At 29.6% G+C, this 16,808-nt stretch overlaps 1 protein-coding gene across 1 annotated transcript; it reads left to right on the top strand.

The window, feature by feature from the left end:
• Positions 1-1,566: 1,566 nt before the first annotated feature.
• LOC132727387 (fibropellin-3-like) lies at positions 1,567-13,920 on the top strand. Its single transcript, XM_060712839.1, is given in 9 exon segments — positions 1,567-1,645; positions 3,384-3,497; positions 4,710-4,823; positions 7,943-8,056; positions 9,074-9,187; positions 10,940-11,053; positions 11,656-11,769; positions 12,139-12,252; positions 13,868-13,920. Coding segments are annotated over 9 exon segments (930 nt in total).
• Positions 13,921-16,808: the final 2,888 nt, after the last annotated feature.

Below are 16,808 nucleotides of genomic sequence, written 5' to 3'. Positions count from 1 at the left end.
GAGAGGAAATGATGATTGTTTCACAATACTGTACATGCATAATACTTTATCTGAGAGAGAAAATGGTGATTGTTTCAAATACTGTTACAGTACATGAATAATACTATATCTGAGAGAGGAAATGTTGATTTTTTACAAGATTTATAACAGAACTAGATATTGAATTGCCAACAAAAACATTTGAACAACTGTAGCTTGATTAGGCTATTTATTTAGTCAGAGATCATCTTGATTTTTATAATTATACAAGTTTAATCTATTTACAGATATAAATGAATGTCTAAAGAATCCATGTTTAAATGGTGGAACCTGTACTAATACATTAGGTTCTTATAAATGTCAATGTTCACAACAATGGACGGGTCTTCGTTGTGAAAAAGGTATACTTCCTTCTTACTGTTTTTAACTGTGAGCTCAATGAATTCAACCCTTTGCTAACACAACAACTATACATGCTATATGAGAATGATGGTGAATAAATCATAATGAGTGATGCAGAAATTTATGTTGTGGTCACAAATAAAGATTAATTATGAAATATGTGAGGGAATAAGCGAGTCTTTAAATTAAGTTTGCATTAAAAATCTGACATTAAAATAAGCAGTTGGCAAACATAAAGCAGCAAAAATAGATCATTTGACATTGAGCTATTAGGAAATTATGATTAGCAACTACAAAGTCGTTTCAGGTACTCCATTGTAAGTTTAAGAAACTATGTATTATAGTTTTGATGAACTGCCTGCCGGTTATAATAATAAATACAGTCAATTTTTGTTTATTTCTAAAACTTCGGACTGTTTTGAATTAATTAAATGACAGACAAAGAAAACGTATATAGATATAACAATTTGAACCAGAAAAATAAAAGGTACTGTTTATTATAGTCCCTTTTTTATTCTGAGTGACAAAGTAACGATACTTTTGTGAATGTAACATTTTGTTTTGAAGACAACAATGAATGTCAGGACGTTTCTATATGTGCCAATGGTGGTCAGTGTATTAATACAGAAGGAGGTTATACATGTAGATGTCCCGCAGGATGGACAGGGCCAATTTGTTTAATAGGTAATCATGACTTGTAACAAATTTCACTTTAACCAAACTCTTTCATTATTTAGAAAGAATGTAGAAATATATACATTATGTATATTATATTTTTTGAAGACAGTTAAATAATTATATTTGTCCTTCAAAGAAATTATAAACCTTGTAAGTTTGATTTAGAAACATGTTAAATATTGTCAGCAAATGTTTTATTTCGCAAGATAATTTCAATTCTGTATATATCCTGCAGTGAATACTAGCATAAATTAAGAGATTTAATCCATTTATCATTGTGTATACAGATATCTATGAATGTATACCAGACAAATTGGACAATCCATGTCTAAATAGTGAAATTTGTAAAAATCTTCAAGGCTCGTATGAATGTGTTTGTCCACCAGGCTTTACTGAGATAAATTGTAAATCTGGTAAGAAACAAAAATGTTTGATTTGGCTTGTGACTTTCTGTATTTCAGATAATGTTTGATTCAGGTATGTTCCTTGTACCGGTAGGTTTACCAGATGGCGTTTATTTCAAATATGCTCATTGTACCAGTAAGGTCTTCAGATGGTGTATGTTGTAGATATGTACATCGTACCAGTAGGTATTTCAGATAGTGTTTGTTTCAAAAATGTATCTCATACCAGTAGATAATTCAGATAACATATGTTTCAAATATGTACCTCATACCAGTAGGTATGTTGTATTTCAGATAGCCATTGTTTTAGATATGTACCTCGTATAAGTAGGTATTTCAGATAGCATTTGTTTCAGATATGTACCTCGTATCAGTAAGCACTTCAGATAGAGTTTGTTTCAGATATGCAACGGTATTTCAGATATTAAGATAACGATTGTTTCAAATATGTTCGTCATACCAGAAGGGATTTCAGATAGCGTTCGTTTTAAACATGTACCTCGTACCAGACGGTATTTCATATATTAAGATAACATTTGTTTCAAATATGTTCCGTATACCTGTAGGTATTTCAGATAGCGTTTGTTTCAAATCAGAAGGTACTTCAGATAACGTTTGTTTCAGATATTTACCTCGTACCAGTAGGTACTTCAGATAGGACAGCGTTTGTTTCAGATATATGTTACCTTGAATAAAATTATGCCCTTAAAGATGTAAAGGTATAAATTATAAACGAGCCTGAGTTCGTTCAGTAACATTTAATTGAAATGTCCATAACTTTAAGATCTCAGTATATTATAAGTTACAAGTAGATTTAACCCATGAGGTGAATGTCACATCTCCAGCAATTGTTTAAGCACCAATCAATTATGAATACTCCAATTGCAATATGTATATATGTATCCGCACATCAATTACTATATCAGTCACTATCATGATCCAGCCCTGAAACAAACAAACATAACGATATTAAATACATGTAAGATATGTAAATACTTAGATCATAAACATATCACAATATATACAATTTAAGTCATAGCATGAATATAATAAACGTCTCACATCAAATAGCCAATATACAAAATGTCAAAAGTCATTTAACCATAACATCAATAATTACTTCTAAATTAATAAATGAACATTCCAAGTGCAGTTTCTGCATTTTTTTTAATATTTAACAATTCAATTTAGTGGCCTATTAAATAAATAGAGTAAACTTATAAAATAATAAAAACAATAATTATAATATGACATGTACAATTATACATTCCAATTGTGGATTGGACTCAAATGACACTCATTTATAAACACTCTCAATCTTGTGGTGTTACTGCAACATACAACAATTAAACATTTGCTCAATAAAGAATGACAGTTATTTATTTTAATTACTGCAAATACATTTAATTTAATTTTTAATAAACTTCAGACACACGGCTAATTTTTAACTCAGTAATCAAAAAATAAAAAATGCCACAAAACAACAATATTTAAAAAAAAATAATTGTAATTCCACGTGTTAACATGGAAAAACTATTCTTTGGGTAGATCCAAGGTTTTTCGTCATTTTTGTTAAACTTTTACCTCATATATAAGATATTAAATAAGTATCGAAAATTTATTAGAAAACAGTAGTAAGCATTGTCATTTGTGATAGTAGAATAAAAAATTTAATGTTGTAAAACATATATTATAAATATCTATTTTATTTTTACCTTCACACTTTCATGAAAGCATTCTATATTTGTGGTTATACTTTTTATATTTTTACTGTTTTAGATGTAACAATATATTATAATATTCACAATATAATATTCATTAATAATATTATAAATATTATTAATAATATTATATATAATGTTTTATATATTTTGTGGTTATACTTGTTACATTTATCTACATGTAGATTTACATTTTTAGATGTGAATGAATGTTTGACAAACCCATGCCTCAATGGTGCCTCATGTTTTAATAAACATGGATCATATGAATGTCAGTGTATTGCTGGTCGTACTGGTGTAAACTGTGCAGAAGGTTAGTATTTACGTAAAAAAACAATAAATGAAAATATAAGTGAACAAAAGCCATATGTATACCATATAATGGTTTATAGATCTGACTCTTTGGGAATAAATTATAAACAGCTACTGGGAGTTTCAAATATTGTGTGTTGTCTGTTTACAAGCTTAAGATTGATGTCGCATAATTGTTTAGCAATTAAACAAGTTTTATATACAACATTTATTTATAGAAAAGTGTTAATGTGTTTATGAATGTCATCTAAAACTATACTAAAGGTTATATCACATGTATTTATGTCACCTAAAATACAATGAAGGTATTTATATCTCATGCATAAATATCACCTAAAGAAACACTTAAGGTATATATACCATTCATAAATGTCACTTAAAACTGCACTGAAGGTTATATCACGTGTATTAATGTCACCTTAAATACAATGAAGGTATGTATATCCCATGCATGAATGTCACCTAAAGAAACACTAAAGGTACATATACCATTTATAAATGTCACCTAAATAACTGAAGGTTATATCCCCTGTATTAGTGTCACCTTAAAATTCCCTGATGACATTAAATATTTATAAATATCACCTGAAATTCTCTGAATGTATTTAAGATATCTGTAAATATCACGTTCAACTACTCTTAATTTCTTTAAACATTTATAGGTCTCACTTACAACTACTCTGAAATTATATTAAACACTTATTAAGGTCACTTTAAACTATACTGAAGGTTTTATCACATTAATATATGTCACTGGTTGTAGATAAATCTGATTGTTGAATGATGTTGTTTATTTCTTTCCATGATAACTTCTTCATGATTTGATATAGGCATGTAAAAGGCTTATTCTTATAGCAAATTTGCATGTCAATGCATCTTAAATACAGACATAAAAAGCATTAAAATTTCGTCTTTTATTATCTTAAATGTTGTTTCCGTTTGTATACATGCTTAACTTGTTAACAATCATCATAAGACAGCTTGATTGTTTCACAATACTGTACGTGTATAATAATATTATTGAGAGAGGAAATGTTGATTGTTTCACAATACTGTACATGTATAATACTATATCTGAGAGAGGAAATTTGATTTTACATGATTTATAACAGAACTATTTATTGAATTGCCAACAAAACATATGGATAACTGTAGCTTGAGTAGGTTATTTATTTATTGATTTTTATAATTACACAAGTATATCTATTTACAGATATAAATGAATGTCTAAACAATCCATGTTTAAATGGCGGAACCTGTACTAATACAATAGGTTCTTATATATGTCAATGTTTACCACAATGGACTGGTCTACGTTGTGAAAAAGGTATACTTCCTTGTAACTGTTTTTAACTGTGAGCTCAATGAATTCAACCTTTTGCTAAGACAAAACCTATATGAGAATGATGTTGAATAAATTATTATGAGTAATGCAGACATTTGTGTAGTGTACACAATGAAATCTGTGAAGTAATATGCAAGTTTATAGATTAAGTTGGTATTACAAATCTGACATAATAAGCAATTGGCAAACATAAAGCAGCAAAAAACATTTGGCATTGAGCTAAGGAAATCATTATTAGCAACTAGAAAGTCGCTTTAGGTTCTCTTTTTTGTAAGTGTAAAAAACTATGTATTATAGTTTTGATGAACTGTTCTGACTTGTTTTAATGACAGCCACATTAAAAGTATGAGGATATAAGAATTTGAAGCGGAAAAATGAAAGGTACTGTTTATAATTGATCTTAAATCATGTAGTCCTTATTTGATTCTGAGTGACATAGGACGTTTCTTAATGTGCCAATGGTGGTCAGTGTATTAATACAAAGAGGGTTGAATGTCCCGCAGGATGTCCCGTAGGATGGACAAGCCCAAATTATTTAACTTGTTGATCATGAATTGTACAAATTTATAGATGTCCCGCAGGATGGACAAGCCCAAATTATTTAACTTGTTGATCATGAATTGTACAAATTTTACATTGACCCAATCCTTTCATTATTTAGGATGAATGTAGAAATATATACATTATGAATATTTTCTAATTGTTTACTATAGCTAATTAGTTTATTGATATTTTATGGTGACAGTAAAATAAAACATGTATTATATTTTGGCTTCCAAAGAATTATAATCTTTGTAACATTAACTATATTGTCAGCAAATGTTTTTTGTCACAAGATTATTTCAAAACTAAATATGTTACAGTGAATGCTAGCATAAATTAAGATATTTTACCCATTAATCATTGTGTATACATATATCTATGAATGTATAACAGACAAATTGGACAATCCATGTGTAAATAGGGAATTTTGATGTGTAAATAGGGAATTTTGTAAAAACCTGCAAGGCTCGCACGTATAAATGTGTTTGTCCATCAGGTTTTACTGGCATAAATTGTAAATCTGGTAAGAAAACGAAAATGGTTGATTTTGGCTTGTGACTTTCGGTATTTCAGATAGTTTTTGATTCAGATATGTTCCTTGTACCGGTAGGTTTGCCAGAGAGCGTTTGTTTCAAATATGCTCATTGAACCAGTAAGGTTTTCAGATGGCATTTGTTTTATATATGTTCATCGTACCAGTAGGTATTCAGATAGTGTTTGTTTCAAATATGTATCTCATACCAGTAGATAATGCAGATAACATATGTTTCTAATATGTACCTCATACCAGTAGGTATGTTGTATTTCAGATACCACTGTTTTAGATATGTACCTCGTATCAGTAAGCACTTCAAATAGAGTTTGTTTCAGATATGCAACGGTATTTCAGATATTAAGATAACGATTGTTTCAAATATGTTCGTCATACCAGAAGGGATTTCAGATAGCGTTCGATTTAAATATGTACCTCGTACCAGACGGTATTTAATATATTAAGATAACTTTTGTTTCAAATATGTTCCGTATACCAGTAGGTATTTCAGATAGCGTTTGTTTCAAATCAGAAGGTACTTCAGATAACGTTTGTTTAAGATATGTACCTTGTACCAGTAGGTATTTCAGATAGGATAGCGATTGTTTCAGATATATGTTACCTTGATTAAAATTATGCCCTTTAAGATGTTATGGTATAAATTATAAAAGAGCCTGAGTTCGTTCCATAACTTTAAATTGAAATGTCTATCAGTTTATGATATCAGCATATTATTTGTTACAAGTATTTAAACAAAGAGATGAATGTCACATCACAAGCGCTTGTTTAAGCACCAATCAATTATGAATACTCCAATTGCAATAATAATATGTATATATGTATCCGCACATTTATTACTCTATCATTCACTATCAAGATACAGGCCTGAAACAAACACACACAACGATACTAAATACGTGTAAGATATGTAAATATTAACTTAAAAATCATAAACATATCACAATATATACACATTAAGGCATAGCATGAATATAATATACGTCTCACATCAAATAGCCAATATATAAGTCATTTAACCATAACATCAATACATTACTTCTAAATTAATGAATGAACATTCCAAGTTCAATTCATTTTATTCAATATTTAATAATTCTATCTAGTGGCCTGTAAAATAAATAGAGTTCACTTTTGAAATAATAAAAACAATAAATATGATATTACATTTATAATTATACATACCAATTGTGGATTGGACCCAAATGACACACATTCATTAACACTATTTCAATCTTGTGGTGTTATTGCAACATACAACAATTAAACATGAGCACAAAAAAGAATGACAGTGATTTATTTTAATTACTGCAAACACTTTTTAACGTTTATTTTTTTTCGCCATTAGCATATACACTGCAAACAAACCATGTTCAATATACATGAATTTCTTCTTTTAATAAGCTTTAGACACACAGCTCTTTTTTTAACTCACTCAATCAAAAAATAAAAAATGCCACAAAACAACAATATTTCAAACAAATTAGATGTAAGACCACCTGTTAACATGGGAAAAACTAGCTTTTTTGGTAGATCCAAGGTTTTTATCATTTTTGTTAACCCTTTTACGTCATATATATGTGTTTTGACGGCTTTTTGTCCTCCCTCTTTTGAGATAGGTTATACATTAAATCATTTTTGTTAATAATACATGATGACCGGCAATTAAAATTACTATGAAACGTGTGAATCACTTCAACTAATTGAGATGAAAATATGTTGGACTTTAATTGACGGGACACAATTTTCTTTTCGACTAAACATGAGTCTCGGTAAGTCAAAATTTGACCTAAGCGGAGTTAAAATACAAAGATAAAGAAGGAAATTTGACGGGACTTTAGAAATTCTTCGACTAACGCGGAATTTTGAGTAAAGCGATTTTGACTTATTGAGAGTCAACTGTATTCTTTCTTTACCTTCACAGTTTCATGAAAGCATACTACGAGTATATTTGTGGTTATACTTGTTACATGTATCTACATGTATATTTACATTTTTACTGTTTTAGATGTGAATGAATGTTTGACAAACCCATGCCTTAATGGTGCCTCATGTTTTAATAAACATGGATCATATGAATGTCAGTGTATTGCTGGTCGTACTGGTGTTAACTGTGCAGAAGGTTAGTATTTACGTAAAAAAATAATAAATGAAAATATGGTAAGCAAAGGCCACGTGTATACCATATAAAGGTTTATAGATCTGCCTGTATCTGTCTAGGGAATAAATTATAACCAGCTACTAGGAGATTCAAATATTGAGTTGTTTGTTTACAAGCTTTGTATTGATGCTCTATAATGTTTAAACAGTTCAACAAGTTTTATATACAACATTTATTTATAGAAAAGTGGTGATGTGTCTATAAATGTCATCTAAAACTATACTAAAGGTTATATAAGGTATTAATGTCACCTAAACAAAATGAAAGTATTTATATTCCATGCATGAATAAAGAAAAAATGGCGGTATAATACCATTTATAAATGTCACTTAAAACTGCACTGAAGGTCAAATCTTATGTATTAGTGTCACCTTAAAATTCCCTGATGACATAAACATTTTTATAAATGTCACCTTATATTCTCTGAATGTATTTAAGACATTTATAAATATCACCTTCAACTACTCTTCATTTTTATTAAACATTTATAGATCTCAGTTAAAACTACTCTGAAGGTATATAAAACATTTATTAATGTCACTTTGAACTACACTGAAGGTTTATATCACATTTATATAATTATGATAAATCTGATTGTTGAATGATGTTGTTTATTTCTTTCCATGATAACTTCTTCATGATTTGATATAGGCATGTAAAAGGCTTATTCTTATAGCAAATTTGCATGTCAATGCATCTTAAATTAAGACATAAAAAGCATGACAATTTCATCATTTATTATCTTAATGTTGTTTCCGTTTTTTATACAGTACATGCTTGATTAATTTGTTAACAATCATCATAAGACGGCTTGATTGTTTCACAATACTGTACGTGTATAATACTATGTCTGAGAATTTCACATGATTTATAACAGAAGTAGATATTGAATTGCCAACAAAACATATGAACAACTGTAGCTTGAGTTAGTTATTTATTTTTTGATTTTATAATAACACAAGTATAATCTATTTACAGATATAAATGCATGTCTAAACAATCCATGTTTAAATGGCGGAACCTGTGCTAATACATTAGGTTCTTATATATGTCAATGTTTACCACAATGGACTGGTCTACGTTGTGAAAAAGGTATACTTTTTCTGTTTTTAACTGTGAGCTCAATGAATTCAACCTTTTGCTTAGACAAAAACTATATGAGAATGATGGTGAATAAATTATAATGAGTTATGCAGAAATTTTTGTAGTGTACACTATGAAATCTGTGAAGGAATATGCAAGTTAATAGATCAAGTTTGCATTAAAAATCTGACATAATTAGCAATTGGCAAACATAAACAAGCAAATAGCAAAACAGAACATTTGGAATTGAGCTATAAGGGAATTATGATTAGCAACTAGAAAGTCGCTTCAGGTAGGTACTCCATTGTAAGTGTAAGAAACTATGTATTATAGTGTTGATGAACTGTTCTGTCTTGTTAAATGACAGCCAAATTACAAGTATGAGGATATAAAAATTTGAAGCGGAAAAATTAAAAGGTACTGTTTTTTAATTAGTCTAAAATTATGTAGTAGTGACATAGTAACGATACTTTTTGTGAACGTACCTCGTAGTAGTAGGTATTTCAGATAGCGTTTGTTTCAGATATTTACCTCATACCAGAAGGTATTTCAGATAGGATAGCGTTTGTTACCTTGGTAAAAAATTATGCCTTATAAGATGTAAAATCATAAACTATAAACGAAGCTGAGTTCGTTCAATAATTTTAAATGAAATGTCCATCAGTTTATGATCTTAGTATATTATTAGTTACAAGTATTTTAACATGAGATGAATGTCACATCACAAGCACTTGTTTAATCACCAATCAAATATGAATACTCCAATCGCAATATGTATATATGTATTCGCACATATATAACTATATCAGTCAGTATCAATATTAAGCCCTGTAGCAAACAAACATAACGAAACTAAATACATGTTTTTACTAAGATCATAAACATATCACAATATATAAAAATTTATGTCATAGCATGTTTACACGTCTCACATCAAATAGCCAATATAAAAGTCATTTAACCATTACATCAATTTTTCTAAATTAATGAATGAACAGTCCAAGTACAGTTTTCAGCATGTTATTCAATATTTAATAATTAAATCCAGCGGCCTATTTAATATATAGAGTAAACCTATAAAATAATAAAAAATATAATTATAATATGTCATTTACAATTATACATAGAATTGTGGCTTGAACTCAAATGACACTCATTCAAAAACACTATTTCAATCTTGTGGTGTTACTGCAACATACTGCCTGCAATTAGACTTGTGCACAATAAAGAAAGACATTAATTTATATTAATTACTACAAAAACATTTTAACATTAGATATGTTGCCATTATCAGATATACAATGTACTGTAAACAAATCATGTACAATAAACATGAATATCTTCTTTTGATAAACTTCAGACACACATCTCATTTTTAACTCACTTAAACAAAGATTTTCCTTTTGATTGAACAAAGCTTAGATAAGGAGGTACAAAGAGTTGTAAAATTTTGATCTAGACTTTTACATCAAAGGCCAATTTTTATCAGATCTTCATTGTTCATATATGTGTTTTCAGACTTCTGATTACTGTCTATTTCATTAGAGTTTGCACATACCACTTCTTCTTTGATAAAGCATAAAGTATCAAAGTTCTATATGTTTTTGCTTTTTTTATGATCCTATTTTTGCCTAATAACATAGTTTTATATTTTAGTGTCAGTGACTTACTATATCCTTATACATGTATTATCATTTTGTGTCATTATCTTTCGATACGTCATAATAACTTGTTTTTATGAATAGATTATTTGTTTTTAAGATTTTGATGAATGTGTGCAAAATCCTTGCATCAATGGTGGAACATGTTATAACAATGAAGGTTCATATACATGCTACTGTTCACCAGGCTTTACCGGACGTAACTGTAAGATATGTAATACATTATATCATTCTATGACATGCATTGTTAGAATATGGTATTGCAAAGACACATGGTTTATTGTTCATAGAAAATTAACAGAACAATTCTGTTAGTCTTATTAACTCCATTTTTCTAGAAAATTAAAGTGGAGCTATCGTCATGACCCTATAATATGGCGTCAGCTGTGGCGTTGGTTAACCTTTTCATAAAGGTTCATAAAAACTATATGTTCTCAGAATTTATAAAAGCTATTTAATTCAACTTGGTGTACATGTTATTGCTATCAGTTGTGACGGAATTTCACGTGTTCCCTCTGTTGGTCATCTGTGAAAGTGGGGTATCTCCAAGGCACTTCGTTACATAACTCTAACACATCTGTTTGTAGATTAATAACTGATGATGAATTGATACTACATAAATAAATTATCTCCTTAATATAATCCTAAAGTTGGTATCTTTTAGAATGATTTATACTGAACAAATGTCCCTCATAAAATATATGTACATACATTTATAATAGGTGAAGCTTGCTGGAAGTCTTTTAAAGTCATGTGATGTTCAACAATTATATGTTTTTGTAAACATGTAAATAGCTATGACTTTTAATGTTACAGAAATAGATGAGTGTTTAACCAATCCTTGTTTAAATGGTGCTACATGTATTAACAATGTTGGTTCATACATATGTCACTGTCCTGAGGGATATACAGGGAAAAACTGTGAGACAGGTCAATAAAGTACCTCTTTTCTTATTCGTTCAACAACCACAATTACAAATTGTAAAAACAAAACTCCATGCTTCAAACTGTTTTTATGTTAATAATGAATTCTAACTAGAATTACTTTCATTTTGAACGATTGTTTAACATTTGATGAATCTTGACCACGGACTGTTATTTGAAGATAATCGAAAATTTATAATAAAACAGTTGTAAGCGTTGTCTATTTTGATAGTAACACACACAAGAAAAATATTGTAAAACAAATATTATAAACATATTTTATTTTATATCTAAACTTTCATGAAAGCAATTTATATGACTGTGTGGTTACATTTATGTTCATTTATATTTACTAAGAAGGTGTTTTTGTTTCAGATGTGAATGAATGTTTGACAAACCCATGCCTCAATGGTGCCTCGTGTTTTAATAAACATGGATCATATGAATGTCAGTGTATTGCTGGTCGTAGTGGTGTAAACTGTGCAGAAGGTTAGTATTTACGTAAAATGATCAATAATAAAAATATAAGTGAACGAAAACCACATGTATACTATTTAATGGTTTTAAGATCTGATAAGACGGTTACATAGATATCACAAGGTTGTTACATAATGGTAGTTGTTACAGCATTTTACAAATGTTACGAGACTTGAGACTGAAATGATAATTTCAAACATAATTGTTACAGATGTTTTCAAAACATATTTAAGTATGGGACGTAAGGGTTACAGCCGTCATATGTGTTACATTGATGTTACGTACATTTTACTTAGAACCAGGAATTCTGGTTATGAATATATCAAATGAAACAAAACAAATGTATTGTTATTGTATACGATTTACTCAAAAATATCTTGACATGTACCCTAGTAAAGTGAATTGGTGTTCATTTTTTTAAGATTTAATATGTTGACTTGCATTTGTTGATGTTTGTATTCACCAAGGCAAAGGAAATATTGATAATGGTATATCTTATTTTAACAAAGCAATGGTTAAAAAATAATTTTATTCAAAACTGGAACACACGATTTAATCAATCCAGCATGGCTTTATTTTATGATGCATTATCATCTTTTAGAAGCCATACTTAGAATGTTTACATGTTCAAAAATTTTGTCAAGCCTTTGATTGTTTACGTGTTTCTTCTTATAGATATAAACTGGCAGTTGGTCTAGGCCACAGATGACCCCTTTAATGTAAGATGTGGAAACATCGAAGACGAGTATCATTTTATATTGGAATGTCTGTTATTTACTGGTATAAGGAAAAACTATATTGGTAGACGCTACTGGATAATACTCAGAATGTTCAAAATGGATGACTTTGCAAATCTAGAAAAAGAATATTGATTCATTAGAAACATTGGGATATATATCTGCATTGCTTTCTTTTCGAGATTCGGTCCTATATGCCAATTAAAAGCATTCAAACGAATCATTAGATAGATATTGTTATTCTAAGTATATATTTATAAGAAACATAGAAATTTGATATATATCATATTGTAATAATCATCTTAATTAGAAATGTATAGATATCGTTTGCATCTTTTTTCTTTTTTGTTACATGTATTTTATAAGAAATGTGTTTGTATATGTATCATACACATGTCTTACTCGTAAATAATTAATAAGTTATAAAATCATGTCTATTCGAATGCAATACTATTTGTCTTATTTTTTCGTTCCGGTAAAATTGGTTGAATATAGTATTATCACTGTAATAGAAATATAAAAAAATAGAAAATTAATGTATTTGATAATATTATCTATGTCTCTTGCCTCAACAGTGAGGTAAGATATGTAGATAAACTGATTTTGTGTAAGGATGTAATGAACGTTATTTAGGTTTGTTGTAACACTATTTAACGCATCACGCTTAGGCCATCTCCTGTTTTATATGTTATTCACAGCAATTTCGACCTATTTTAAATTATCTTTCTTTCCTAGGACGGTATACCACTTGAACCACCTACCCACTGCAGTTGCCTATTCCCTACCAAGAGCAGTTCAGTTTAGCAATATCTTGCATTGAACATGTCTCATCCTAGTTTTCCAGCCCCTGTTTTTAACATTTTTGATATTCTTTTATCCTTTTTTTAAAGATTTTGACGCACAGACATGTCTACGTCCATGCGAGGCGGTTGACATTATTTGAAGATAGAAAGATAGATATAACTTTTTCTGTTGTTCATGATGTCATTAAATTTAAATTTGATAGTTATAAATACCGGTAATATAGGTTGTATGCAACTTTGTAAATAATTTTAGAAACAATATGCGGTTGCTTATAAGTATACTCCCATCCCTTCATGAAAATTGTTCCGGAAATTAGACTTAATATTATGGCATCTACGAATTATTGGTTTACTACATTATTTCCATCTGGGTAGCTTAGCATCACCAGAACAGAGCATGTAAATCATTTCAACAGGTATGAAGTGCATGAGTGCAAGACAAACATAAATAAATATTTTCATCATTCTCGGTTGAAACGAATAAGTTGTTATTAGGACCCTCTCCTGTTAAGTCATAATTATATGGTGATAATGTTTTGTAAATAATCATATTCACTGTGAGTTATCTTGTAAATATGCTGTTATCATGTCATCATGTGCTAATAAGCCTTTTTTTATTGAAATAAATTGCCTGCCTGTGGAAATGGTGCTACATGTATCAACTCTATAGGAGGATATGAATGTATATGTCCACCAGGTTATACTAAACCAATTTGTACAGCAGATATCTTATAACACTGTTACAATTATAATTGGACCATTGTATAACAGGTAAACACTGGTCTAGCACTATTAAATTTATATACTGAGCCATTATGTACAGCAGATTAACACTGGTGTTATTGCACTGTTACATTAACACGCTTGACCATTATCTTTGACAGGTAGACACTCAGCTTAAAGAACATTTAACACTTACATGTTTATATAAAAGTAACTGCTGTAATTTAATTTTGTCACCTTATTTGTTATTTTGATATAAAGTATATGATCATAATTTTTGTTCAGACATCACATTATTTTAGGTATTACAGTTATCACATTTATTACCACAACAGTTGACCTTGATAAAACACTGTATAAAATGCAAATATTATCACAACAGTTGACCTTGATCTAACACTGTTAAAAACGCAGGAATTATGTATCTTTTTTTCCCTTGTTCCTTAACACGCATTATAATGATTTATATTATATAAACATATACAACTTTTATAAGATAATGTTATATGAAATATGTTTGTCGACATCAACGAGTGTGCCGTGAACCCATATTTGAATGGTGCTAGCTGTATTAATATCTTTGGATCCTATGTCTGTATATGTCTTCCTGACTTTACAGGACCAAATTGTGATAACAATATATTTTTACCGGTAATCATTCAACACTTTATTTGGTTTATCAATGATGAATTTTTTTTATATAATTGCATTATAATAGTCAGTATGTTTTCAATAATCAACTTAAGAATTTTCTGTTTGTGTGATAATTTTATGTAATAATTTTCATGTAATAAAGTTTGTGTACTAATATTAGCTGCATTGTGAAACAAATTAACTGCCAATAAGAATCACTTGTGTTTTCTTATGCCTTCTTTACACAATATGATAACAAAAGCACTAACCCGAGTATTATGTCCGGGAGATTCCTGCGAGGCATTGTTGTCTTTTGGACCGGCAATTTTTTTCCTTTCGTGTATAAAGTGCTTAAATTTTGTACATAACACCATATTCTCGAGCCAATCGTGAAAACCAAGTTGTTTGATTCTGTTCCTAATTCGTTTTTGTACTAATTTCGAGGGTATTCGATGCACAATATAAATACCAAAGCTCTAACTCAAACCGTATGTACGGTAGATTTCCACGTGGCATGATCGTTTTCTTGACCGACAACTTGTTCTCTTTGTTTATAAACTGATAGATACTCGAAAAAAAGAACATATTCTCGAGCAAACTGTTTGATTGATCCCGTTGCAGATTCGTTTTTGTACTAGTTTGGGTTTTTTTATTTCTTTATACAATATGAGGACCAAAGCCCAGCCCAGGAAATATTACTGAAAGACCTTTGCGTGTCATTTGTTCTTTTTTCATATTAAGTGTATAAATGTTCGTAGAAAACACCATATCCGGAGCCAATTGTAAAAAACATCATTCGTCTGATTCACTTGCAGATTCTATTTTGTACAAGACTAGTATTGAGGGTCTTCTTTGCACAGTATAAGGCCTCAAGCTATTATTCAAGCAATATGTCGGGAGATTTCCGCTTGGTTTTGGTCGTTTTTTGGACCAGCGATATTTTCTGTATAATAAAGTGTATAACAGAAACATCTTTTTCTCCTGCCTACCGATAACAATCATTTGTCTGATTGTTTTTGCAGATTCGCTTTTGTATTATGTTTGTGGATCTTCTTTGCGCAATATCAGGGCCAAAGCCTTAACACAAGCAATGTGTCCGGGACATTTTCGCGTGTCTTGGCCTTTTTGGCCCGGCAAATTGCTTTTTTTATCTGTAGATTGACTGAAAATTCCGAACCTAACATCATGTAAACAAACGCTTTTTAACTAAGATTTGCATTATTTTGATCGATCACGATGCAGTTGTCGTAGAACGTCATAAAAAAGTAATTAAGAGACAATTTTGAGAACCCTCTTTTAGGAGAGATATTGTCGTAATATTGAAACGCTGTTATATGTTACAAGAATGACGCCAAGTTACTTGTACGTAACATCAATGTAACACATTTGACATCTCAAACTCTTACGTCTCATACTTATTTATGTTCTGAAACAATTATAACATTTTATTAATTACAAAATATTCATTTCAATACCAATTTGCGTATCCTGTAACAACTCTGCAACAACCTTGAACCTTGCAACGCCATTGTAACGGTACTTATTCCATTTTTTTCACCATTTTTAGGGCTTCTGCCGTAACACTTGTAACAATCTGTAACATTTGTACAATTAAATGTGAAACTTTCCTTTCCCTATCATCTCTCATAACGTTAATAACATTACTGTTACA

This window comes from Ruditapes philippinarum, unplaced genomic scaffold (genome assembly GCF_026571515.1).
Source record: "Ruditapes philippinarum isolate M1 unplaced genomic scaffold, ASM2657151v2 ctg2627_1_1_1_1, whole genome shotgun sequence".
Classification (NCBI taxonomy): Eukaryota; Metazoa; Mollusca; class Bivalvia; order Venerida; family Veneridae; genus Ruditapes; species Ruditapes philippinarum.
The sequence above is the reverse complement of the archived record's forward strand: the minus strand, read 5'-3'. Positions and strand labels throughout refer to the sequence as shown.